The 27,580-nt window shown below is 40.9% G+C and overlaps 1 protein-coding gene across 10 annotated transcripts in view; it reads right to left on the reverse strand.

Annotated features, from left to right (window-relative positions):
- Positions 1 to 27,580, reverse strand: part of LOC106586822 (tensin-1) — a 322,014-nt gene that overhangs the window by 39,387 nt on the left and 255,047 nt on the right. For all 10 annotated transcript variants that reach the window (XM_045707330.1, XM_045707331.1, XM_045707329.1 and 7 more), the window contains 3 exons: positions 24,085 to 24,214; positions 23,710 to 23,775; positions 23,432 to 23,548 (listed from right to left, as the gene is read on the reverse strand). In XM_045707330.1, coding sequence (XP_045563286.1) covers positions 23,432 to 23,548; positions 23,710 to 23,775; positions 24,085 to 24,214 — 313 coding nt within the window. The remainder of the gene's footprint in view (positions 1 to 23,431; positions 23,549 to 23,709; positions 23,776 to 24,084; positions 24,215 to 27,580) is intronic.

The raw sequence follows: 27,580 nt of genomic DNA on the forward strand, positions 1-27,580 counted from the left end.
CCTCCGTTGCTGCGGACAACCCCACCCGGGTTCCTTTACTGAGAGTCTGGAAGGTTCCAGAGAAATAAGCAAAGATACTACAGAGATTACACATCTTCTACCTTACAAAGACACTTCACAGATTACACATCTCTACTTTACAAAGACACTTCAGAGATTACACATCTCTACTTTACAAAGACACTTCAGAGATTACACATCTCTACTTTACAAAGACACTTCAGAGATTACACATCTCTACCTTACAAAGACACTTCACAGATTACACATCTCTACCTTACAAAGACACTTCAGAGATTAAACATCTTCTACCTTACAAAGACACTTCAGAGATTACACATCTCTACCTTACAAAGACACTTCAGAGATTACACATCTCTACCTTACAAAGACACTTCAGAGATTACACATCTCTACCTTATAAAGACACTTCAGAGATTACACATCTCTACCTTACAAAGACACTTCAGAGATTACACATCTCTACCTTATAAAGACACTTCAGAGATTACACATCTTCTACCTTACAAAGACACTTCAGAGATTACACATCTCTACTTTACAAAGACACTTCAAAGATTACACATCTCTACCTTACAAAGACACTTCACAGATTACACATCTCTACCTTACAAAGACACTTCAGAGATTACACATCTTCTACCCTACAAAGATACTTCAGAGATTACACATCTCTACCTTACAAAGACACTTCAGAGATTACACATCTCTACCTTACAAAGATACTTCAGAGATTACACATCTCTACTTTACAAAGACACTTCACAGATTACACATCTTCTACCCTACAAAGATACTTCAGAGATCCAAATGTGATGCAACCAGCAACAGATCCAAATGTGACACAACCGGCAACAGATCCAAATGTGATCCATAACCGGCATCAGATAGTAAATCAACGGTTGCAGCTCAATACAGCATCACTGAATAACCAGTATTAATAGCGAAGACACACATGGCAAAGCACTTGGGAACGAAATGACTTTTGAGTTTTGGATCTTACTTTCAGTGGGTTTTGGAGCTTACATAGTAGAAGGTATTCAAAAAGCACAAAACAGATAGCGTGAAAGGAGCTCCCCTACCTGTGTGAAAACGGCAGTTGGTATAGTCCAGAGGAATCTGAGAAACACCCAGGTGCTACCCCAAAGTGGAACCCCCGGAGTGGAACATTGCGGAGCTGAATAGGGGGGAGTTCTCTTGGCTCAGGAGGCTAATTGTGTTGTGAGAGCTGCTGCTGCTGTTGTTGTGGACTAGTGGTGAATAGCTGCCTGTCTGAGCTACTCTAAGTGAGCTCCTGCTCTTAAGTCCTATGAACTCTCACAACAGTCTTTGTGTGTCGGTGTATGTGTGGGGAGACGGGTAGCCGCACACACCACGGTATGCGTTTGACTGAGTGACATCACCCTCCTCTCTCCCTCTGTTTCCCTCTCTCTAGCACACAAATGCATGTTCGCACAGACACAAGGAACAGCCAAATCATACTCAACACACACACTACACAACCTCTCAACCACCCATGAAAATTAGCCACTTTTACTGTTGTAACTAGGTTCAATGACTGCCATTTTACTAGCTATCAGAGTTAACGGTAGGGAATAGAAACAAGCTGTTACTGTGAAAGGAAAAACCACACCCTGCATTGGGGAAAGAATGAGAAGGAAAAAGAATGAGAGAGAGAGAGAGAGAGAGAGAGAGAGAGAGAGAGAGAGAGAGAGAGAGAGAGAGAGAGAGAGGTGATCAGTCCCTGCTGGAAGTGGTGTTGCTGGAAGTGCTGTTGGAAGTGGTAGGAGGCACTCTTTCCTCTGATCTAAAAAGAATATTGCCTTGTGTAGGGTGCTGTCTTTCAGATGGGATGTGAAACGGGTGTCCTGACTCTCTGTGGTCACTAAAGATCCCATGGCACTTATCATAAGAGTAGGGGTTTTAACCCTGGTGTCCTGACTAAATTCCCAATCTGGCCCTCATACCATCATGGTCACCTAATCATCCCCAGCTGACAATTGACTCATTCATCCATCCTCTTCTCTCACCTGTAACTATTTGCCAGGTTGTTGATGTAAATGAGAATGTGTTTTCAGTCAACTTACCCGGTAAAAAAAAATATATGAAGTTTAGGCATTAACTCCAAAATCTAAAGGTTAGATATTAACTCAAAATGTTCAAGGTGGGATAGGTTTAAAACAATACATCTCCAAAAAACTTTATCACTGGATTCCAACTTGCAATCTTTGGAATCAGAGGCATATTCTACTGGAAGGTAACAGCTCTCACTGTTGCCCCTTGTGGCCGGTTTCCACATCCTCTCCCGACGTCTTTAGACATGGATGGACGCTGAATACTGACTTGTATCAAGGGTGACCTGGCTGGAAAGTGAGAGGTGCTCAATAGTATCTGATCTGGAGCAGGGTACCAATGAAATTGCACACACACACACACACACACACACACACACACACACACACACACACACACACACACACACACACACACACACACACACACACACACACACACACACACACACACACACACACACACACACAAACACAGACTTTGTATCCGCACAATGTAGTCCTGTTCATGTACACAATATACAGTGTACTGACATTTCCTTACTAAGATTTTAACTACAGATTTCTTCTGTTTGAGCTCCACTGAAGACTCCATCTTACCTAGCGATCTCCTACATTTACATCGCTTAGGAAACACTGGCTTTACTGTGAAACAACTGAACAGAGAACAGAACCACAGAGAACAAACATACTGCTTCTCTCTTCCAACATGACAAGACAAACATTGACACACCTTGATATACATTGATACACCTTGATAAACCCTGATACACCCTGATACACCTTGATATACCTTGATACACCCTGGAGCACGTTGATACACCTTGATAAACCCTGATACACCTTGATAAACCCTGATAAACCTTGATAATCCTTGATACACCCTGATACACACTGATACACCCTGATACACCTTCATAAACCCTGATAAACCCTGATACACCTTCATAAACCCTGATACACCGCCATAAACCCTGATAAACCCTGATACACCTTCATAAACCCTGATACACCTTGATAAACCCTGATAAACCCTTATACACCTTGATAATCCTTGATACCCCTTGATACACCCTGATATACCTTGATAAACCCTGATACACCCTGATACACATGTACACCCCGATACATATCGATAAACCCTGATACACATTGATACACCCTGATACACCCTGATACACATGTATACACCCTGATACACCCTGATACACCCTGATACACATCTATACACCCTGATACACCCTGATACACATGTATACACCCTGATACACCTTGATAAACCCTGATACACATTGATAAACCCTGATACACATTGATACACCCTGATAGACCTTGATACACTCTGATACACATGTATATACACTGATACACCCTGATACACATTGATAAACCCTGATACACATTGATACACACTGATAGACCTTGATAAACCCTGATACACATGTATACACCCTGATACACCCTGATACACCTTGATAAACCCTGATACACCTTGATACACCCTGGTACACATGTATACACCCTGATACACCCTGATACACCCTGATAAACCCTGATACACCTTGATAAACCCTGATACACCTTGATAAACCCTGATACACCTTGATACACCCTGATACACATGTATACACCCTGATACACCCTGATACACATGTATACAGCCTGATACACCCTGATACACCTTGATAAACCCTGATACACCCTGATACACCTTGATACACCCTGATACACATGTATACACCCTGATACACCCTGATACACCTTGATAAACCCTGATACACCTTGATACACCCTGATACACATGTATACACCCTGATACACCCTGATACACATGTATACACCCTGATACACCCTGATATTATACTATTACTATTATATTATTACTATTGTATTATTACTATTACATTATTACTACTATATTATTACTATTACGTTATTATATTATTACTATTATACTATTGCTATTTAATTATTATATTATTATTATTATTACTATTTTATTATTACTATTATATTATCACTATTATATTATTACTATTACATTATTATATTATTGCTATTATATTATTACTATTACATTATTGTATTATCACTATTATATTATTACTATTATTACTATTACATTATTATATTATTGCTATTATATTATTACTATTACATTATTATATTATCACTATTATATTATTACTATTATTACTATTACATTAATATATTAGTACTATTATATAATTATTTTTACATTATAATATTATTACAATTATACTATTACTATTCCATTATTATATTATTACTATCATATTATTACTATTATATTATAACAATTATACTATTACTATTATATTATTATATTATTACTATTATATTATTATTATTATACTATTACTATTACATTATTATATTATTGCTATTATATTATTACTATTGTATTATTACTATTATATTATTACTATTGCATTATTATATTGTTACTTTTATATTATTACTATTACATTATTATATTATTACTATTACATTACTATACTATTACTATTATATTATTACTATTGTATTATTACTATTACATTATTACTATTATATTATTACTATTACATTATTATATTATTACTATTATACTATTGCTATTTAATTATTATAGTATTACTATTATATTATTACTATTTTATTATTACTATTATATTATCACTATTATATTATTACTATTACATTATTATATTATTGCTATTATATTATTACTATTACATTATTGTATTATTACTATTATTACTATTACATTTTTCTATTATTACAATTATATTATTACTATTGTAGTATTACTATTACATTATTATGTTACTATTACATTATTATATTATCACTATTATATTATTACTATTATTACTATTATTACTATTACATTAATATATTATTACTATTATATAATTATTTTTACATTATTATATTATTACAATTATACTATTACTATTTCATTATTATATTATTACTATCATATTATTACTATTATATTATTACAATTATAGTATTACTATTATATTATTACTATTACTATTATACTATTACTATTACATTATTATATTATTACTATTATATTATTACTATTGTATTATTACTATTATATTATTACTATTACATTATTATATAATTACTATTATATTATTACTATTGCATTATTGCATTATTACTATTAAATTATTATATTTTACATTATATTATTATATTATTACTATTATATTATAATATTATTACTATTATATTATTATATCATTACATTATATTATTACTATTATATGATTATATTATTACTATTGTATTATTACTAATATATTAATACTGTTATATTATTACTTTCATATTATTATATTATCACTATTATATTATTACTATTATATTATTACATTATATTATTATATTATTACTATTATACTATTACTATTACATTATTATATTATTACTATTATATTATTTCTATTATATTATTACTATTACATTATTATATTATTACTTTTATATTATTACTATTACATTATTGTATTATTACTATTAAACTATTATATTATTACATTATATTATTATAGCATTACTATTATATTATTACTATTACATTATTATATTATTACTAATATAATTTTACTATTATATTATTATATTATTACCATTATATTAATACTCTTACATTATAACTATTACATTATTATATTATTACTATTATATTATAACTATTATATTATAACTATTATATTATTACTATTATATTATTACTATTATATTATTACTATTATATTATTAGTATTATATGATAACAATTATATTATAACTATTATATTATTACTATTACATAATTACTGTTAATAATACAACATTGGAAATGGGAATTGAAACCAAATGACCCTCTCGATGGAGTGTTTTGTCAGATGTTTAGAGATAATGTCTGCCAGATGCTCCCTAGTATTACCTTTGACCCCAGTTTGTGTGTGAATGTACATTCCAACTTCCAAACACACCAAAACAATTGTGGGGGCTTCACGGTCCACAGACCACAAGTGCTACATTGAAAAAAATGTTGTGATGATGACTGCTTTCTGTGAGAACATAACCTAGGGCACTAATGGAGCCAGTCCATTCCAGGCCCTCTGGAGAGTAGGCTACTTAGATCTCTACCTGCACATGGAGCTGTTTTTGGACACAGTTAGCTAAACTATTGACTGGGTCTTCAGTGGCCATTACATCAATTCGCTGTGAAACGCTGATATGCCTGTAAAGGCGCAAGGACAGATACAGCTCCACAATAAGGAACAGATTTGGCTTTGGAAGTACAGTAGTTGAAATCCAGTCAGTAAGTCCTTGGAGCATCATGCTGTTGCCTTAGTCTAAAGCCATCCTTTATCTTCCACAAACACGTACTGTATTGTCAGCACAGGATTCCCCTCTGGAGATCATTAAACAGACATCAATGGCACCTAGATCTATGAGACAGCACTACTTAAATAATGTGTTTGGAAAGACAAGATCATTTCAAATGAGTTTTGTTACAGAATGGTCAGATACCCTAATTAATCTGCACAGGAACACGCACATATAGACATGCACTCAGTCACACACACACACACACACACACACACACACACACACACACACACACACACACACACACACACACACACACACACACACACACACACACACACACACACACACAATAATGCGTCACAGCCGCAGCGTCTCCCTCTATGTAAAGAAATCAAGTTCCGCTCAGCTCACAGCCCTGCATGGGAAAAGTCTGAGGTCATATGAGGTGATGCTTTAATCGGCTCGCCATGGCTGGAGAGGAGCCAAGGAGTCCAGAGGGTAGCTCATTTCCACATCTCCTTCCTACAAGCAGACTGAGGATAAGCACTACTCATAAGCCATCAGACCCATTTAGTGCAGTTCAAATCAACTTCATCCTCTGTGGATGCTTTCAATTCATTTGGTTCTTTGATTACATCAGATTCTTCCTCCTCAAATCGTTTGTTACTCGCTCCCTGAACCAATCATCATCTTAAAGCCAAAAAGTCGGCTAAACCTATGAGATTACACTGGAAAGTCAAAATGTCCTAATACTGTAGGTTGACAGTAAACAAAGTGTGTATACGTGGGTGACATATCCTCTTACGAAAGGCCTTATTTCCATACACATAGCTTATTCCCTTACAGTAAACTTTGAAATGGGCCTTTGTAATGCCGATGGGCTCTCAGAGGTTTGCAGTCCATTCACACACAGACAGTCATGAGAGCCCAGCCAGAGACAGTCTAGAGAACCCATCCAGAAACAGTCTAGAGAACCCAGCCAGAGACAGTCTAGGTAACCCAGCCAGTGACAGTCTAGGTAACCCAGCCAGTGACAGTCTAGAGAACCCAGCCAGAGACAGTCTAGAGAACCCAGCCAGTGACAGTCTAGAGAACCCAGCCAGAGATACAGTCGAGAGAACCCAGCCAGAAACAGTCTAGAGAACCCAGCCAGAGACAGTCTAGGTAACCCAGCCAGTGACAGTCTAGAGAACCCAGCCAGAGACAGTCTAGAGAACCCATCCAGAAACAGTCTAGAGAACCCAGCCAGAGACAGTCTAGCCTGTTGGGGCTAGGGGGCAGTATTTTCACGGCTGGATAATAAAACGTACCGATTTAATCTGGTTACTAATCCTACCCAGTAACTAGAATATGCATATACTTATTATATATGGATAGAAAACACCCTAAAGTTTTCTAAAACTGTATGAATGGTGTCTGTGAGTATAACAGAACTCATTTGGCAGGCAAAACCCTGAGACAGATTCTGACAGGAAGTGGATACCTGATGTGTTGAATTACCTTTAAGCCTATGCCATTGAAACACACAGGGGCTTATTAATCTTTTGGCACTTCCTATTGCTTCCACTAGATGTCACCAGCCTTTACAAAGTGTTTTGAGTCTTCTACTGTGAGATCTGACCGAACAAGAGCCTTGGAACGGTGATGGCCGATTAGACTCTGGCGCGCGAGGTCATGTTGGGTACCCTCGTTCCAATACGTTTTAAAAGAGAATGCATTCGTCCACCTTGAATATTATTCATGTTCTGGTTAAAAAAGGCACTAATGATTTATGCTATACAACGTTTGACATGTTTGAACGAACGTAAATATATTTTTTCCCCTCGTTCATGAAGTGAAGTCCGGCGGGCATAGATCATGTGCTAACAACACAGAGCTTTTTGGACATAAATGATGACCTTTTTTGAACAAAACTACATTCGTTATGGACCTGGGATCCCTGGAACTGACATCTGATGAAGGGAATCAAAGGTAATGGATTATTTACATAGTATTTTCGATTTTAGATCTCTCCAACATGGCTGTTAGTCTGTATCGCAAAGCGTATTTTTCTGGGCGCAGTGCTCAGATTATTGCAAAGTGTGATTTCCCAGTAAGGTTATTTTTAAATCTGGCAAGTCGATTGCGTTCAAGAGATGTAAATCTATAATTCTTTAAATGACAATATAATATTTTACCAATGTTTTCTAATATTAATTATTTAATTTGTTGTGCTGACTTGACTGCCGGTTATTGGAGGGAAACGATTTCCTGAACATCAACGCCATAGTAAAACGCTGTTTTTGGATATAAATATGAACTTGATAGAACTAAAAATGCATGTATTGTCTAACATAATGTCCTAGGAGTGTCATCTGATGGAGATTGTCAAAGGTTAGTGCATCATTTTAGCTGGTTTTATGGTTTTGGTGACGCCTGTCTTTGAATTGACAAAACATTACACACAGCTATTGTCAATGTACTCTTCTAACATAATCTAACTTTATGCTTTCGCCGTAAAACCTTTTTGAAATCGGACAACGTGGTTAGATTAAGGAGATGTTTATCTTTCAAAGGGTGTAAGATAGTTGTATGTTTGAAAAATTTGAATTTTGACATTTATTTGGTTTCAAATTTGCCGCTCTTGAAATGCACCTGCTGTTGATAGGGTGCACCACGGGTGGCACGCTAGCGTCCCACATAGCCCCAAGAGGCTAGGTAACCCAGCCAGTGACAGTCTAGAGAACCCAGCCAGAGACAGTCTAGAGAACCCAGCCAGAGACAGTCTAGAGAACCCAGCCAGAGACAGTCTAGTGAACCCAGCCAGAGACAGTCTAGAGAATCCAGCCTGAGACAGTCTAGGTAACCCAGCCAGAGACAGTCTAGGTAACCCAGCCAGAGACAGTCTAGGTAAACCAGCCAGAGACAGTCTAGAGAACCCAGCCTGAGACAGTCTAGGTAACCCAGCCAGAGACAGTCTACAGCACAGCGTTCAACACCATAGTGCCCACGAAACTCATCACTAAGCTAAGGACCTTGGCACTAAACACCTCCCTCTGCAACTGGATCCTGGACTTCCCGACAGGCCGTCCCCAGGTGGTAAGGGCAGGCAACAACACATCTGCCAAGCTGATCCTCAACACTGGAGCCCCTCAGGAGTGTGTACTTAGTCCCCTCCTTTTCTCCCTGTTCACCCACAACTGCGTGGCCAAACAAGACTCCAACACAATCATTAACCTGTCTGGGCTAGGGGGCAGTATTTTCACGGCTGGATGAAAAAAGATCCCAATTTAAACAGGTTACTAATCTGGCCCAGAAACTAGAATATGCATATTATTAGTGGATTTGGATAGAAAACACTGTGAAGTTTTTAAAACTGTTTGAATGGTGTCTGTGAGTATAACAGAACTCATATGGCAGGCAAAAACCTGAGAAAAATCCAAGCAGGAAGTGTAAAGTCTGAGAATTGTAGTTCTTCTTTTGATTCTCTATCGAAGCTACAGTGTCTGTGGGGTGACATTGCACTTCCTAAGGCTTCCATTGGCTGTGTAAAGCCTTCAGAAAGTGGTTTGAGCATTCTCCTGTCACTGGGCAGATAGTAGGAGCTCAGTTACTGAGTGGTCTGCCTGGCAACAAAGGGATTGGATATGCGCGGTCACGCGACCACGCCGTTCCTACTTTTTCTTCTTGAATGAATGTGCTATTGTTCGGTTGGAATATTATCGCAATTTTACGTTAAAAATACCATAAAGATTGATTTTAAACAGCGTTTGACATGCTTCTAAGTACGGTAATGGAACATTTAGACTTTTCGTCTCTCGTTCCGCGCTTGCGTGTTATGCCTTTGGATAAGTGATCTGTACACACGAACAAAACGGAGGTATTTGTACATAAATATTGATTATTTCGAACAAAAACAACATTTCTTTTGGAAGTAGCAGTCCTGGGAGTGCATTCTGACGAAGATCAGCAAAGGTAAGAGAATATTTCTAATACTAATTCTAAGTTTAGGTTGCCCCGAACTTGGCGGGTGTCTGAATAGCTCACCGTGATGGCTGAGCTATGTACTCAGAATATTGAAAAATGTGCTTTCTCCGTAAAGCTATTTTAAAATCTGACACAGCGGTTGCATCCAGGGGTAGTCTATCTATAATTCTTTAAATAATTGTTATATATTTTGTCAACGTTTATGATGAGTATTTTTGTAAATTGATGTGCACATTCACCGGCCGTTTTGGTGGGAATACATTTTCTGGACATCACGCGCCAATGTAAAATGCTGTTTTTGGATATAAATATGAACTTTATCGAACAAAACATACATGTATTGTGTAACTTAACCTGTTATGGCTAGGGGGCAGTATTTTCACGGCTGGATAAAAAACATACCCGATTTAATCTGGTTACTACTCCTGCCCAGCAGCTAGAATATGCATATAATTATTGGCTTTGGATAGAAAACACTCCAAAGTTTCTAAAACTGTTTGAATGGTGTCTGTGAGTATAACAGAACTCAAATGGCAGGTCAAAACCTGAGAGATTCCTTTACAGGAAGTGGCCTGTCTGACCATTTCTTGAACTTCTTTGCCATCTCTATCTATTACAAAGGATCTCTGCTCTAACGTGACACTTCCTACGTCTTCCATAGGCTCTCAGAGCCCGGGAAAAACCTGAATGTCGTCATTCCATCCCCAGGCTGAAACACATTATCGCCTTTCTCAAGTGGCCGATCAAGGGACTGTGGGCTTAGTCGCGTGCACTGGCCGCCCCCGTCTTTGTGATTTTTCCTCTGTTTGCCGAAAAGGAGATTCCCGGTCGGAATATTATCGCTTTTTTACGAGATAAATTGCATAAAAATTGATTTTAAACAGCGGTTGACATGCTTCGAAGTACGGTAATGTAATATTTAGAATTTTTTTGTCACGAATTGCGCCATGCGCACGACCCTGATTTACCATTTCGGATAGTTTCTGGAACGCACGAACAAAACGCCGCTATTCGGATATAACGATGGATTATTTGGGACCAAACCAACATTTGTTATTGAAGTAGCAGTCCTGGGAGTGCATTCTGATGAAGAAAACAAAGGTAATAACATTTTTGTTATAGTAAATCTGATTTTGGTGAAGGCTAAAATTGCCGGGTGTCTAAATAGCTAGCCCGTGATGGCTGGGCTATGTACTTAGAATATTGCAAAATGTGCTTTCACCAAAAAGCTATTTTAAAATCTGACATATCGAGTGCATAGAGGAGTTCTGTATCTATAATTCTTAAAATAATTGTTATGCTTTTTGTGAACGTTTATCGTGAGTAATTTAGTAAATTGTTAGTAAATTCCCCGGAAGTTTGCTAGTTCTGAACGTCACATGCTAATGTAAAAAGCAGTTTTTTGATATAAATATGAACTTGATTGAACAAAACATGCATGTATTGTTTAACATAATGTCCTAGGTGTGTCATCTGATGAAGATCATCAAAGGTTAGTGCTGCATTTAGCTGTCTTCTGGGTTTTTGTGACATTATATGCTAGCTTGAAAAATGGGTGTCTGATTATTTCTGGCTGGGTACTCTGCTGACATAATCTAATGTTTTGCTTTCGCTGTAAAGCCTTTTTGAAATCGGACAGTGTGGTTAGATAAAGGAGAGTCTTGTCTTTAAAATGCTGTGAAATAGTCATATGTTTGAAAAATTGAAGTTTTTGTATTTTTGAGGAATTTGTAATTCGCGCCACGCCTATCATTGGATATTGGAGCAGGTGTTCTGCTAGCGGAACGTCTAGATGTAAGAGGTTAACCTCTCTGGGCTAGGCGGGACGAATTCGTCCCACCTACACAACAGCCAGTGTAATCCAGTGGCGCGATTTTCAAATACCTTAGAAATGCTATTACTTCAATTTCTCAAACATATGACTATTTTACAGCATTTTAAAGACAAGACTCTCGTTAATCTAACCACACTGTCCGATTTCAAAAAGGCTTTACAACGAAAGCAAAACATTAGATTATGTCAGCAGAGTACCCAGCCAGAAATAATCAGACACCCATTTTTCAAGCTAGCATATAATGTCAGAAAAACCCAGAAGACAGCTAAATGCAGCACTAACCTTTGATGATCTTCATCAGATGACACACCTAGGACATTATGTTATACAATACATGCATGTTTTGTTCAATCAAGTTCATATTTATATCAAAAAACAGCTTTTTACATTAGCATGTGACGTTCAGAACTAGCATACCCCCCGCAAACCTCTGGTGAATTTACTAAATTACTCACGATAAACGTTCACAAAAAACATAACAATTATTTTAAGAATTATAGATACAGCACTCCTTTGTGCAATCGAGGTGTCCGATTTTAAAATAGCTTTTCGGTGAAAGCACATTTTGCAATATTCTCAGTAGATAGCCCAGCCATCACGGCTAGCCATTTAGACACCGACCAAGTTTAGCCCTGACCAAACTCCGATTTACTATTACAAAAGTTTGATTACCTTTGTTGTCTTCGTCAGAATGCACTCCCAGGACTGCTACTTCAATAACAAATGTTGGTTTGGTCCAAAATAATCCATCGTTATATCCAAATAGCGGCGTTTTGTTCGTGCGTTCCAAGACACTATCCGAAGTGTAAATAAGGGTCACGAGCATGGCGCAATTCGTGACAAAAACATTCTAAATATTCCATTACCGTACTTCGAAGCATGTCAACCGCTGTTTAAAATCCATTTTTATGCAATTTTTCTCGTAAAAAAGCGATAATATTCCGACCGGGAATCTGCGTTTAGGTAAACAGAGGAAAGAAAACAAAGCATTCTGTCGACGCGGGCACGCGCCTGACTCTCACAGTACTGTAACCAGCCACTACCCAAACGCGCTACTTTTATTCAACCAGAGCCTCCAAAGCCACGATTCAGCTTTTTGCCGCCTTCTGAGAGCCCATTGGAGCCGTAGGAAGTGTCACGTAACAGCAGAGATCCTTTGTTTTGGATAGAGATGACAAAGAAGGCCAAGAAATGGTCAGACAGGGTACTTCCTGTACAGAATCTTCTCAGGTTTTGACCTGCCATTTGAGTTCTGTTATACTCACAGACACCATTCAAACAGTTTTAGAAACTTTGGAGTGTTTTCTATCCAAAGCCAATAATTATATGCATATTCTAGTTACTGGGCAGGAGTAGTAACCAGATTAAATCGGGTACGTTTTTTATCCAGCCGTGTCAATACTGCCCCCTAGCCCTAACAGGATAATGTCCTAGGAGTGTCATCTGATGAAGATCATCAAAGGTTAGTGCTTCATTTAGCTGTGTTTTGGGTTTTATTGACACATGTCCTTGCTTGGAAAATGGCTGTGTGATTTTTTTTGTCTATGTACTCTCCTAACATAATCTAATGTTTTGCTTTCGCTGTAAAGCCTTTTTGAAATCGGACAATGTGGTTACATCAAGGAGAAGTGTATCTTTAAAATGGTGGAAAATAGTTGTATGTTTGAGAAAGTTGAATTATGACATTTTGTTGTTTTTGAATTTGCCGCCCTGATATTTCACTGGCTGTGTCCCGCAGGTGGGACGCTAGCGTCCCACGTAGCCCATAGAAGTTAAGTGTGCTGGCGACACAACAGTGGTAGGCCTGATCCCCAACAACAACGATGAGACAGCCTATTGGGAGGAGGTCAGAGAACTGGCAGTGTGCTGCCAGGACAACAACTTCTCCCTCAATGTGAGCAAGAAAAAAGAGCTGATCGTAGACTACAGGAAAAGGTGGGCCGAACAGGCCCCCATTAACACCAATGGGGATGTAGTGGAGCGGGTCGAGGTCTCCCCATAACCAACGATCTATCATGGTCCAAACACACCAAGACAATCGTGAAGAGGGCACAACAAAACCTTTTCCCCCTCAGGAGACTGAAAAGATTTGGCATGGGTCCCCAGATCCTCAAAACGTTCTATAGCTGCACCATCGAGAGCATCCTGACCGGTTGCGACACTGCCTTGTATGGCAACAGCTCGGCATTTGACCATAAGGTGCTACAGAGGGTAGTGCGTATGGCCCAGTACACTTAGTTCTATGTCAGGACATTAAAAAGAGCTGATTCACCAGCAACCTAGCTGGCCTTGTTCAGTTAGGGGGGCAAGAAGCAGATTGCATATCTCCATACTGACAATGTTTTTCTCTACTAAGTGTTGAAAAAGTTAGATGTTTTACGTATGTCATTATCTGTCACTGTGTGCAACCTGGTCAAATGAAGGCTTAATTACTGAATCGGTCATGCTGATGAAGGGTATCAGTGACAGAATACAGGAATGAGATGGTATGAGGAGTGTGTAGGGTTGCAATCCCCCAAGGAGCCCAATGGATGGGTGTACTTACATCTGTCTGTCTGTCTGTCTGTCTGTCTGTCTGTCTGTCTGTCTGTCTGTCTGTCTGTCTGTCTGTCTGTCTGTCTGTCTGTCTGTCTGTCTGTCTGTCTGTCTGTCTGTCTGTCTGTCTGTCTGTCTGTCTGTCTGTCTGTGTCTGTCGATACGGCTATACGTCAAAACAGGGCGATGTCTATCAAAGTGTAACATCAATGAGACATAGAGTACATGCCTGCTTCTATGATTGTGTGTGTGCACCCGTGTGTATGCATGTGTTTGCATTTGTGTAACTAAACCTCTTCCCAAACGGTGTGAAGAGAGGAGACCTGGGTAGAGCAAATTAGAAACTAGGCAGTGGTGGTTAATAACAACAGGGTGAGATGCTGCTCCTGTCCTCATCTCTTCCTCCTGTCCTCATCTCTTCCTTCTGTCCTCTGTTCCACTCCTCCACCCACGGCCATTTCCCAAGGTAGTTAAGCCCAATGTAACAACAAAAAAACACTGTTATACCGTGTCAGCCAAACAGCTGAGAGAGAGAGAGAGAGAGAGAGAGAGAGAGAGAGAGAGAGAGAGAGAGAGAGAGAGAGAGAGAGAGAGAGAGAGAGAGAGAGAGACTGTCTGGACACCAGCTGGAGTCAAGCTGACAATGGCTTGAGTCAAGCTGTGTGAGGACCAGTCATTCATGCATATTAGCACCCATGGCTAACAGCTCCAGGCTAACAGCTCCAGGCTAACAGCTCCAGGCTAACAGCTCCAGGCTAACAGCCCTAACTGCTAACTTTGTTCCTTTAAGAGTAGGCAGAGTAGGCAGTGTCTCTGGTAGCCACTCCTGAGGCAGACAGGCATGTCTCCCAGAATATTAGACGTAGCCATAAGCCACAAGTAGGCCCCGACCCTCTGTTTGGGAACCATCCACAACACTCTATTACCAATCAGGCTCTGTGTACCTCAAAGTAGACAGACCCCACACTTTGTTATGTTTTTATGCCTGTCACCTTCTCCTAGAGGGCATTATTCCTGGCCGGTTACACAACGCTCAACAGCTTAAGTTTGGAGTCAAAGCAATGTAATCCCCAAAGCCCTAAACAGAATGACTGAGACTTAGGCTAGTTTGGGTCTGTTTCCACCACAAAGGCTAGAGAAGGCTAGCTAGACGGTTCACCTCTCTGTGTCCTGTGAGATTGAAAAACACTGTGTCCCGACAACACACAATGTCAACAGTCTACATCAACCACCAGTGTCTACAGTCTACATCAAACTCCAGTGACTAGTCTACATCAACCTCCAGTGACTAGTCTACATCAACCTCCAGTGACTAGTCCACATCAACCTCCAGTGTCTACAGTCTGCATCAACGTCCAGTGTCTACAGTCTGCATCAACGTCCAGTGTGTACAGTCTGCATCAACGTCCAGTGTCTTCAGTCCTACATCAGCTTCCAGTGTCTACAGTCTAAATCAACCTCCAGTATCTACAGTCCTACATCAACCTCCAGTATCTACAGTCCTACATAAACCTCCAGTATCTACAGTCCTACATCAACCTCCAGTATCTACAGTCCTACATAAACCTCCAGTATCTACATCAACCTCCAGTGTCTACGATCTACATCAACCTCCAGTATCTACAGTCCTACATAAACCTCCAGTATCTACAGTCCTACATAAACCTCCAGTATCTACAGTCCTACATCAACCTCCAGTATCTACAGTCCTACATCAACCTCCAGTATCTACAGTCCTACATAAACCTCCAGTGTCTACAGTCCTACATAAACCTCCAGTATCTACAGTCCTACATCAACCTCCAGTATCTACAGTCCTACATCAACCTCCAGTATCTACAGTCCTACATAAACCTCCAGTATCTACAGTCCTACATCAACCTCCAATATCTACAGTCCTACATAAATCCTCCAGTATCTACAGTCTACATAAACCTCCAGTATCTACAGTCCTACATAAACCTCCAGTATCTAAAGTCCTACATCAACCTCCAGTATCTACAGTCTACATAAACCTCCAGTATCTACAGTCCTACATAAACCTCCAGTAGCTACAGTCCTACATCAACCTCCAGTATCTACAGTCCTACATAAACCTCCAGTATCTACAGTCCTACATAAACCTCCAGTATCTACATCAACCTCCAGTATCTACAGTCCTACATCAACCTCCAGTATCTACAGTCCTACATAAACCTCCAGTATCTATAGTCCTACATAAACCTCCAGTATCTACATCAACCTCCAGTATCTACAGTCCTACATAAACCTCCAGTATCTACAGTCCTACATAAACCTCCAGTATCTACAGTCCTACATAAACCTCCAGTATCTACATCAACCTCCAGTATCTACAGTCCTACATCAACCTCCAGTATCTACAGTCCTACATAAACCTCCAGTATCTATAGTCCTACATAAACCTCCAGTATCTACATCAACCTCCAGTATCTACAGTCCTACATAAACCTCCAGTATCTACAGTCCTACATAAACCTCCAGTATCTACAGTCCTACATAAACCTCCAGTATCTACAGTCCTACATCAACCTCCAGTATCTACAGTCCTACATCAACCTCCAGTGTCTACAGTCCTACATAAACCTCCAGTGTCTACAGTCTACATCAACCTCCAGTATCTACAGTCCTACATCAACCTCCAGTATCTAAAGTCCTACATCAACCTCCAGTGTCTACAGTCCTACATAAACCTCCAGTGTCTACAGTCTACATCAACCTCCAGTATCTAAAGTCCTACATCAACCTCCAGTATCTAAAGTCCTACATCAACCTCCAGTATCTACAGTCTACATCAACCTCCAGTATCTACAGTCCTACATCAACCTCCAGTATCTACAGTCCTACATCAACCTCCAGTATCTACAGTCCTACATCAACCTCCAGTATCTACAGTCCTACATCAACCTCCAGTATCTACAGTCCTACATAAATCCTCCAGTATCTACAGTCCTACATAAACCTCCAGTATCTACAGTCCTACATAAACCTCCAGTATCTACACTAACCTCCAGTATCTACAGTCCTACATCAACCTCCAGTATCTACAGTCCTACATCAACCTCCAGTATCTACAGTCCTACATCAACCTCCAGTGTCTACAGTCCTACATAAACCTCCAGTGTCTACAGTCTACATCAACCTCCAGTATCTACAGTCCTACATCAACCTCCAGTATCTAAAGTCCTACATCAACCTCCAGTGTCTACAGTCCTACATAAACCTCCAGTGTCTACAGTCTACATCAACCTCCAGTATCTAAAGTCCTACATCAACCTCCAGTATCTAAAGTCCTACATCAACCTCCAGTATCTACAGTCTACATCAACCTCCAGTATCTACAGTCCTACATCAACCTCCAGTATCTACAGTCCTACATCAACCTCCAGTATCTACAGTCCTACATCAACCTCCAGTATCTACAGTCCTACATCAACCTCCAGTATCTACAGTCCTACATAAATCCTCCAGTATCTACAGTCCTACATAAACCTCCAGTATCTACAGTCCTACATAAACCTCCAGTATCTACACTAACCTCCAGTATCTACAGTCCTACATCAACCTCCAGTATCTACAGTCCTACATCAACCTCCAGTATCTACAGTCCTACATCAACCTCCAGTGTCTACAGTCCTACATAAACCTCCAGTGTCTACAGTCTACATCAACCTCCAGTATCTACAGTCCTACATCAACCTCCAGTATCTACAGTCCTACATCCATCTCCAGTATCTACAGTCCTACATAAATCCTCCAGTATCTACAGTCCTACATAAACCTCCAGTATCTACAGTCCTACATAAACCTCCAGTATCTACACTAACCTCCAGTATCTACAGTCCTACATCAACCTCCAGTATCTACAGTCCTACATCAACCTCCAGTATCTACAGTCCTACATCAACCTCCAGTGTCTACAGTCCTACATAAACCTCCAGTGTCTACAGTCTACATCAACCTCCAGTATCTACAGTCCTACATCAACCTCCAGTATCTAAAGTCCTACATCAACCTCCAGTGTCTACAGTCCTACATAAACCTCCAGTGTCTACAGTCTACATCAACCTCCAGTATCTAAAGTCCTACATCAACCTCCAGTATCTAAAGTCCTACATCAACCTCCAGTATCTACAGTCTACATCAATCTCCAGTATCTACAGTCCTACATCAACCTCCAGTATCTACAGTCCTACATCAACCTCCAGTATCTACAGTCCTACATCAACCTCCAGTATCTACAGTCCTACATCAACCTCCAGTATCTACAGTCCTACATAAATCCTCCAGTATCTACAGTCCTACATAAACCTCCAGTATCTACAGTCCTACATAAACCTCCAGTATCTACACTAACCTCCAGTATCTACAGTCCTACATCAACCTCCAGTATCTACAGTCCTACATCAACCTCCAGTGTCTACAGTCCTACATAAACCTCCAGAGGATGGTGATGTAATACTAATACCTCTACTGTAAGCACCAGAGACAGAAAATAAATATTGTAACACTATTCAAACACACACACGTTCAAATGCACTCTCAATAAAGTTGATTTGACAAGATGAATTTTATTTTAAGATGTTGCACTTTGTACAACTGGATTATAAAGCCTCAATTAAACATGTCTTCATATAAACAGTAGCGTTTAAAATGTTCAAAATGTTATAATTCCACATTCCAAGTTAGATAATTATATGAACATTCAATGGAATCATATTTGTCTGGAAACAACCTTTAGTAAAACATGAATTTGTTTTAGATGTGAGACAAAAAGTGAAATACTGCACACAGCCTTGTAGAGATACATACAGTACTGCACACAGCCATGAAGAGACACATACAGTACTTTACACAGTCTTGTAGAGACACATACAGTAATGTACACAGCCTTGTAGAGATACATACAGTACTGCACACAGCCTTGTAGAGACACATACAGTGCTGCACACAGCCTTGTAGAGACACATACAGTACTGCACACAGCCTTGTAGAGACACATACAGTACTGCACACAGCCTTGTAGAGACACATACAGTACTGTACACAGCCTTGTAGAGATACATACAGTACTGCATACAACCTTGTAGAGATGTATACAGTACTGCACATAGCCGTGTAGAGACACATACAGTGCTGCACACAGCCTTGTAGAGACACATACAGTGCTGCACACAGCCTTGTAGAGACACATACAGTGCTGCACACAGCCTTGTAGAGACACATACAGTACTTTACACAGCCTTGTAGAGACACATACAGTACTGCACACAGCCTCCTGAACATACAACTCACTAGTACAGAAAATCACCAAGTAGTCAGTGATTAAAAAGTCTGATGTCAATAAGTAATTGAAAAGTGGGTGAGGACAACGTTCCCCCGTGTCAAAGAAGAAGTACACGTCTCATCATTTGCAGAATGTAGTGCACTACTCACTCGTTGCTGCTGTTGTTTGTACAGTTCGTCTCTACTGTGAACTGTTCAGCCTTCTGATCCAGTAGAAGAAGACCAGTGTCGACCAATCAGGATCTCAACAGAAGAGAGAGTAACACAACTAACCAACTCCCAGCAGCTCAGTGCCTGTTCATCTGTCTGTACTGAGTAAGATCACACACACTCTGTCACTCCTCTTATGTGACACACACCACAAAGGGCTGCACAGGAGTGTGAGACTGTGTGTGTGTTTGTTATTGGTGACAGAGGAGATTGCGTTCGAATTAGACACACTCACACAGAAATCTAACTCGCACCCCCAACTATTCTAGAAATGTGGTGGGTTGTGCAAAAGCCACAATATGCTAGTTGGATTGACAGTTGGATAGTAAACAAGACTCAGGACTGTTTGAAGACCCCTTGCTGGGTTCCTAAAAGGACACCTCTTGGCTCCATCTATCTACCTCTCTAATGTCATGAGATCATAGGAAACATATATTTTTTTACCATTTTTTAACTAGGCAAGTCAGTTAAGAACAAATTCAAATTTTCAATGACAGCCTACCGGGGAACAGTGGGTTAACTGCCTTGTTCAGGGGCAGAACAACAGATTTTTACCTTGTCAGCTCAGGGATTTGATCTTGCAACCTTTCGGTTACTAGTCCAAAGCTCTAACCACTAGACTACCTGCCACCCCACGTTGACTGAACGGGTCGATTTAGATGAACCTGTTGATAAGGGGAATAGATATTAGTTTGACGTTGGGACTGAAATTAGTCATGTGATCTCATGTTTATGTTGTCTAGTCAGTGCCTCACCTTAACTCCTAGCTACAGTCAAGGTGAAGGAGACTATGTCCGTCAGTCAATCCGGCAGTGGAATTGATTTGTTGACTCTATTTGGAAAGCCCTTTCTGTTTATTACCCTCTACGTGTCTAGGTTGTGACAAGCCTTTTACCCTAGGAAAACAACTTCAATTTAGCCAAACTGCTAGCTAAGTACTCACACTAAATAGTTTGATTCCAACTGTGCTGGTAAACACATAAATCTTCTATGTGTTCCTGTCTGTTCCTAACCCCATTGAGTTGGATGAGCTAATTGCCTTCTCTGTGTAGACTAACGAGGCTGCAGCTAGGAGAGAACACACTTAATTACAGTGGAAATGCAAAACACCAGAGATTCCTGGAACCCATAGACTTCTTGTGCCATTACCACAAACATTCCGAAATGAGGCTTGTTTGCCTGCAAAATGGCCGTCCAGCAGCTAGTACCCCAATCACTTTTCCCAATCACATAATGTCAATGAGCTAATATTCAATGGCCTAACTTTACATCCATACTGCCGTGCTGGCAGAGTGAAGTCATGGGCTCGGGGACACAATGGGCAAGAGAGATTTGATGTCTTACAGCCTCAGAATGGGTCAAATTTGGCACTGATGTAAGCACACAATACGCACGCACACACACACACACACACACACACACACACACACACACACACATGATGCAAGAGGAGAGGTGGGGACCTCTGCTATTTCTGCTGCACATATTTAAAGCAGTAGTTGGGTGTGACTGTGTGAAGGGACGGGCATTTTATGACCTGAGTGATAAAACATATAGTCATGGGCATGACCTCTGCCCTTCCATCTATCCAGAGGACCAAGAAAAGCAACATGGGAAAACATGCAGGAACGCTACCAGAACAGAAACCAATTTCAGAGCGAGGATGAGTTATCTTGGATCAGTAACGATAATCACATGATTAAAACAAGAATGTTATAGATAGCCGTCTGTCACGTGTGTATTTATATTCCATACACTCTTAGAAAAAATGCTGCTATCTAGAATCTAAAAGGGTTCTTCAGCTGTCCCCATTCAGCTGTCCCCATACGAGAACCCTTTAAAGAACCCTTTTTGATTCCAGGTAGAAGCTTTTTGGGTTCCGTGTAGAACCCTTTCTACATAGGGTTCTACCTGGAACCAAAAAGGGTTCTACCTGGAACCAAAAAGGGTTCTACCTGGAAACAAAAATGGTTCTACCTGGAAACAAAAATGGGTTCTCCTATGGGGACAGCTGAAGAACCCTTTTTTCTTAGAGTGTATGATTTAATATGAATCAGCAGTAATACTGTGACAGGTATTATTTATAAATTAATAATTCAGAGATAAATTACTAAAAATATTCAAATCAAACATGATTGATTAATTGATTAATTGATTGATTGACATACAGTATTTGTATCAAGTGATTGGAGCATCACAAATTCAGCCTTCAATAGACAGTGTGAGAGACTATTTTGAAGTCTGCTGAAGGAACACAATAACAACAACACTCACATGTTACAGCTCTTAATTTTGGTCAGAGTGAACGTATCAGTTAGGTCGGAGTGACCATCGCTCCAAAATCAGGAATATCAGGAATGTTTTGTCCGAGCCTGTGGCTAAACCCCGGAATGTGAATGTTGCGTGTATATGTGTGTGTGTGTGTGTGTGTGTGTGTGTGTGTGTATATGTGTGTGTGTGTGTGTGTGTGTGTGTGTGTGTGTGTGTGTGTGTGTGTGTGTGTGTGTGTGTGTGTGTGTGTGTGTGTGTGTGTGTGTGTGTGTGTGTTTGTGTGTGTGTGTGTGTTTGTGCATGTATTTGAGTGTGTGCTCCTGTTGCTTCATAGTCCCCTACAAACACCAGAGTGTAATGAAACTGAAGACACATCATAGATGTGACACCATATCCTTGCCTTAAAGCGTCCCCTGCCATTCTGACAATCACACAAAGTCTCTCTCTCTCTCTCTCTCTCTCTCTCTCTCTCTCTCTCTCTCTTCCTCTCTCTTCCTCTCTCTCTCTCTCTCTCTCTCTCTCTCTCTCTCTCTCTCTCTCTCTCTCTCTCTCTCTCTCTCTCTCTCTCTCTCTCTCTCTCTCTCTCTCTCTCTCTCTCTCTCTCTCAGCAAAGGACACACTGCAGCCAGTCTATAGACACAAACAGCCTTTTCTTGTGTGTGTGATTACAGTACGTAGAGATACTTGGAGTTGACCAAAAAACTACTGTTGTGTGAAGGTGTCTGTGTGAAGGTATCCCAGTTTGTACAATGGATAGTTCTGGCCACACAATATGATAGGTTGAGAGGAGTTTGAAGCAACCACATCATGAAATCATAGTGTACATCAGGGAAAAGGGATTCCTCCTGTACGCATGCCAAGTGGCTGTACTCACCATCCATAGTGTCCTCACAATGCTGGTTGAGGTTCTCATAGGAGTCCCAGCGGATTAGAGCATCTTGGGTATTGTAGTCCACTGAGACAGTGGGCCCGTTCTCCAAGTGGTCCATCCCTGGTGGAAAAAAACACATACAGAGGGGTCAAAGAAAATGTCAAAGCCATACTCATACAATAGGAGGTAGTGTCTGTCATCTTCAACACATTTCTGTTGTTGAATGAGTGGTAATTTGCTTGGAGAAAATGGCCACCAAGAAGAGGAGTAGGTATGCTTACCATTGATTTTTTCTGGGCCAAAGGAAAAGACAAACTCCACCTTTCCAAAATCTGGGAATCTGTCATCTGGTTTGAGGATGAGAGAAGAGAATAAAATGTGTCCATGTTTAAAGCAATGACGGGAGATTGCAAACAGGTTTGACATGCATTATGCAGCCAAATGAAATATGATGGAATTTAAGACTCCTTAATACTCCTTAACCCTTTATGCAGCAGTATTCAAAACGTAACGGAATATATTCATTATGATGATCATATATAGTTGGGTCATCATCAAGGCACAACAGTTTCACGTTTTCAGTCACAGCTATGTTTCTCAATTCTCTTCATTGTATGCATTGTGCTGGAATGTTTAGTTAGGAATATCTTCCTTACCCTTGAAGGTCTCATCGAGCTCATCCTTCCCAAAGACGATTCCCAAGTCGTGCACAGCACATGTATGGAACTGCACCCGGAAGATCACATCCCGCTGTGGGCTTCGGAAGCGCTTGTGGTAACACTTCAGCTGCAATGGACAGGAAGATAGATGTCATTTTTAAAGAGGTCTTTCTGGTTTCTGGGTTTCTGTTACTGAATCCCAAAAAGAGATGACTTCAGGGCTTTCATAGATTTCACATTGCTCAAGTCACAAAGTTTAACTCGGGAAACCTTCATTGACTTTCTGTTACTTTCACAGTGTTCAGATCACTAGGACAACTGGAAAACATGTGAAAGCATTTGAAGGGGGACTTTATTTAGCTTGGAGTTTTGCCATTTTGGATCCATTCCATTCGTTCCATTGTACTGGGCAAACTAAATCAAGCACAGACATATGTTTTTGATCCAGATCTGACATACAGTACAGTGTCATTGTGAAATACCAGCTGATAACATAGCAGCTTGATTCACAGTACAATCCTTCAGGGCATCTGGCAGTGTGCTAGAGAAAGCAGTTCTGTAAATGTATGGTCTGCCTTCCCAAACAAGAGCAGTATTATCCAGACCATTGCTATCCACACAAGAGCCTTGTAAAGCCTTGTAAACCCAAACCCTATGAAAGAAACTCTTCACTCTCTCCCCACTGTGCTTCACCCTGGCTAGGGGTTGGCCAGATCTTTTACAAGGACCTCACATTTACAGGTACTCAAGAAATATTTAGCTTTGTGCTTAGCCCAAATGACACACTGCACACAAACTATGGCTGAACTGGGGAACTGGGGTGAATGTACTGAGCACATTTCAGGGTGCATACGCCTGAAGAACATCTCAATTGGACTGGAATTATCATTCATTGAGCCTCAAAATAACACTGGGAAGATATGGATCAGGTTCATTTAGCCTCATAACCCTGATAGGATATGGATCAGGTTCATTTAGCCTCATAACCCTGATAGGATATGGATCAGGTTCATTTAGCCTCATAACCCTGATAGGATATGGATCAGGTTCATTTAGCCTCATAACCCTGATAGGATATGGGTCAGGTTCATTTAGCCTCATAACCCTGATAGGATATGGATCAGGTTCATTTAGCCTCATAACCCTGATAGGATATGGATCAGGTACATTTAGCCTCATAACCCTGATAGGATATGGATCAGGTTCATTTAGCCTCATAACCCTGATAGGATATGGATCAGGTTCATTTAGCCTCATAACCCTGATAGGATATGGATCAGGTTCATTTAGCCTCATAACCCTGATAGGATATGGGTCAGGTTCATTTATCCTCATAACCCTGATAGGATATGGATCAGGTTCATTTAGCCTCATAACCCTGATAGGATATGGATCAGGTTCATTTAGCCTCATAACCCTGATAGGATATGGATCAGGTTCATTTAGCCTCATAACCCTGATAGGATATGGATCAGGTTCATTTAGCCTCATAACCCTGATAGGATATGGATCAGGTTCATTTAGCCTCATAACCCTGATAGGATATGGGTCAGGTTCATTTAGCCTCATAACCCTGATAGGATATGGATCAGGTTCATTTAGCCTCATAACCCTGATAGGATATGGGTCAGGTTCATTTAGCCTCATAACCCTGATAGGATATGGATCAGGTTCATTTAGCCTCATAACCCTGATAGGATATGGATCAGGTTCATTTAGCCTCATAACCCTGATAGGATATGGATCAGGTTAATTTAGCCTCATAACCCTGATAGGATATGGATCAGGTTCATTTAGCCTCATAACCCTGATAGGATATGGATCAGGTTCATTTAGCCTCATAACCCTGATAGGATATGGATCAGGTTCATGTAGCCTCATAACCCTGATAGGATATGGATCAGGTTCATTTAGCCTCATAACCCTGATAGGATATGGATCAGGTTCATTTAGCCTCATAACCCTGATAGGATATGGGTCAGGTTCATTTAGCCTCATAACCCTGATAGGATATGGGTCAGGTTCATTTAGCCTCATAACCCTGATAGGATATGGGTCAGGTTCATTTAGCCTCATAACCCTGATAGGATATGGATCAGATTCATTTAGCCTCATAACCCTGATAGGATATGGATCAGGTTCATTTAGCCTCATAATGTCACAGGCGTCGTATTGAAGAGACCAAGGCGCAGCGTGAATAGAGCTCTGTCACGATTCCTACCGACGGTGGCGCCCCCTCCTGCTCGGGTGGCGCTCGGCGGTCATCGTCACCGGCCTATTAGCTACCACCGATTCCCTTTTTGTTTTTCCCTTTTTTTATGTTTTCTCACCTGCCCTGAGTTAGGCAATTAAGAGGGCTATTTAGTTCAGCTGGCCCGCACCCTATTGTGCAGGATTGTTTTTCTGTGTGTCGACTGCGTTTGTTCGACTGTGCTTGTCAATTGTATTTTTCCCTGTTGTTGGGAGACCTTTTATTTTGTACAGGTGGTTTTATTAAAATTACCACACAGTGTTCGCTGCTTCCTGCGCTTCTTTCCGCCACACTACAGACAAGACGTTACAGAATCCCGCACCACAAGGAGCATGGAATCAGCGGGAGCAGCGGGCACTCCACTACCCTCAATGGAGGAACGTGTCCAGCATAATACATCGGTCCTGCATCGCATCGGATCCGCCATGGACCAGATGATGGAGAGGATGGACCGATGGGAGAGGAGTGGTATCCTCTCTCCACCTACACCCCCCCGATACAACCATCTCCTCCTCCTACGACGTCTGGCTCTGGTGCGCTTCGCCTGGCACTCCCGAGGGAGTACGATGGGACGGCGGCTGGGTGCAAGGGGTTTCTTCTCCAGTTAGAGTTGTACCTGGCCACCGTCAGACCTGCTCCTACAGGAGAGGAGAGCGTGAGTGCCCTCGTTTCCTGCCTGACGGGCCGAGCTCTGGAGTGGGCTAATGCGGTCTGGAACGCTCCAGACTCGGCGAGGGACCACTACCCAGAGTTCACCCGCCGCTTTCGGGCTGTTTTCGACCACCCCCCCGAAGGTAGAGCGGCGGGTGAACGGCTGTTCCACCTCAGGCAGGAGACGAGGAGCGCTCAAGACTTCGCGCTGGAGTTTAGGACCTTGGCTGCTGGAGCGGGGTGGAATGACAGGGCCCTCATAGACCACTACCGGTGTACTCTCCGGGCGGACGTCCGCAGGGAGCTGGCCTGTAGGGACACCAATCTATCCCTGGACGAACTCATTGATATGTCCATACGGTTGAACAATTTGCTGGCTGCCCGCGGGCGTTCGGAGAGGGTCCTGCCCGTTCCACCCCCGTGCACCCCCGCCCCTACCCCTATGGAGGTAGGGGGGGCCGTGCCAAGGGGCACCGGAGGAGGTGGCTCCTCCTGCACCAGCTGTGGTCGGAGAGGACACACGGCCGACCGGTGCTGGAGGAGCCAGTCTGGGAGTCGAGAAGGCAGGCAGAACACTTCTCGGTCACCTCA

This window comes from Salmo salar, chromosome ssa25 (genome assembly GCF_905237065.1).
Source record: "Salmo salar chromosome ssa25, Ssal_v3.1, whole genome shotgun sequence".
Lineage (NCBI taxonomy): Eukaryota > Metazoa > Chordata > Actinopteri > Salmoniformes > Salmonidae > Salmo > Salmo salar.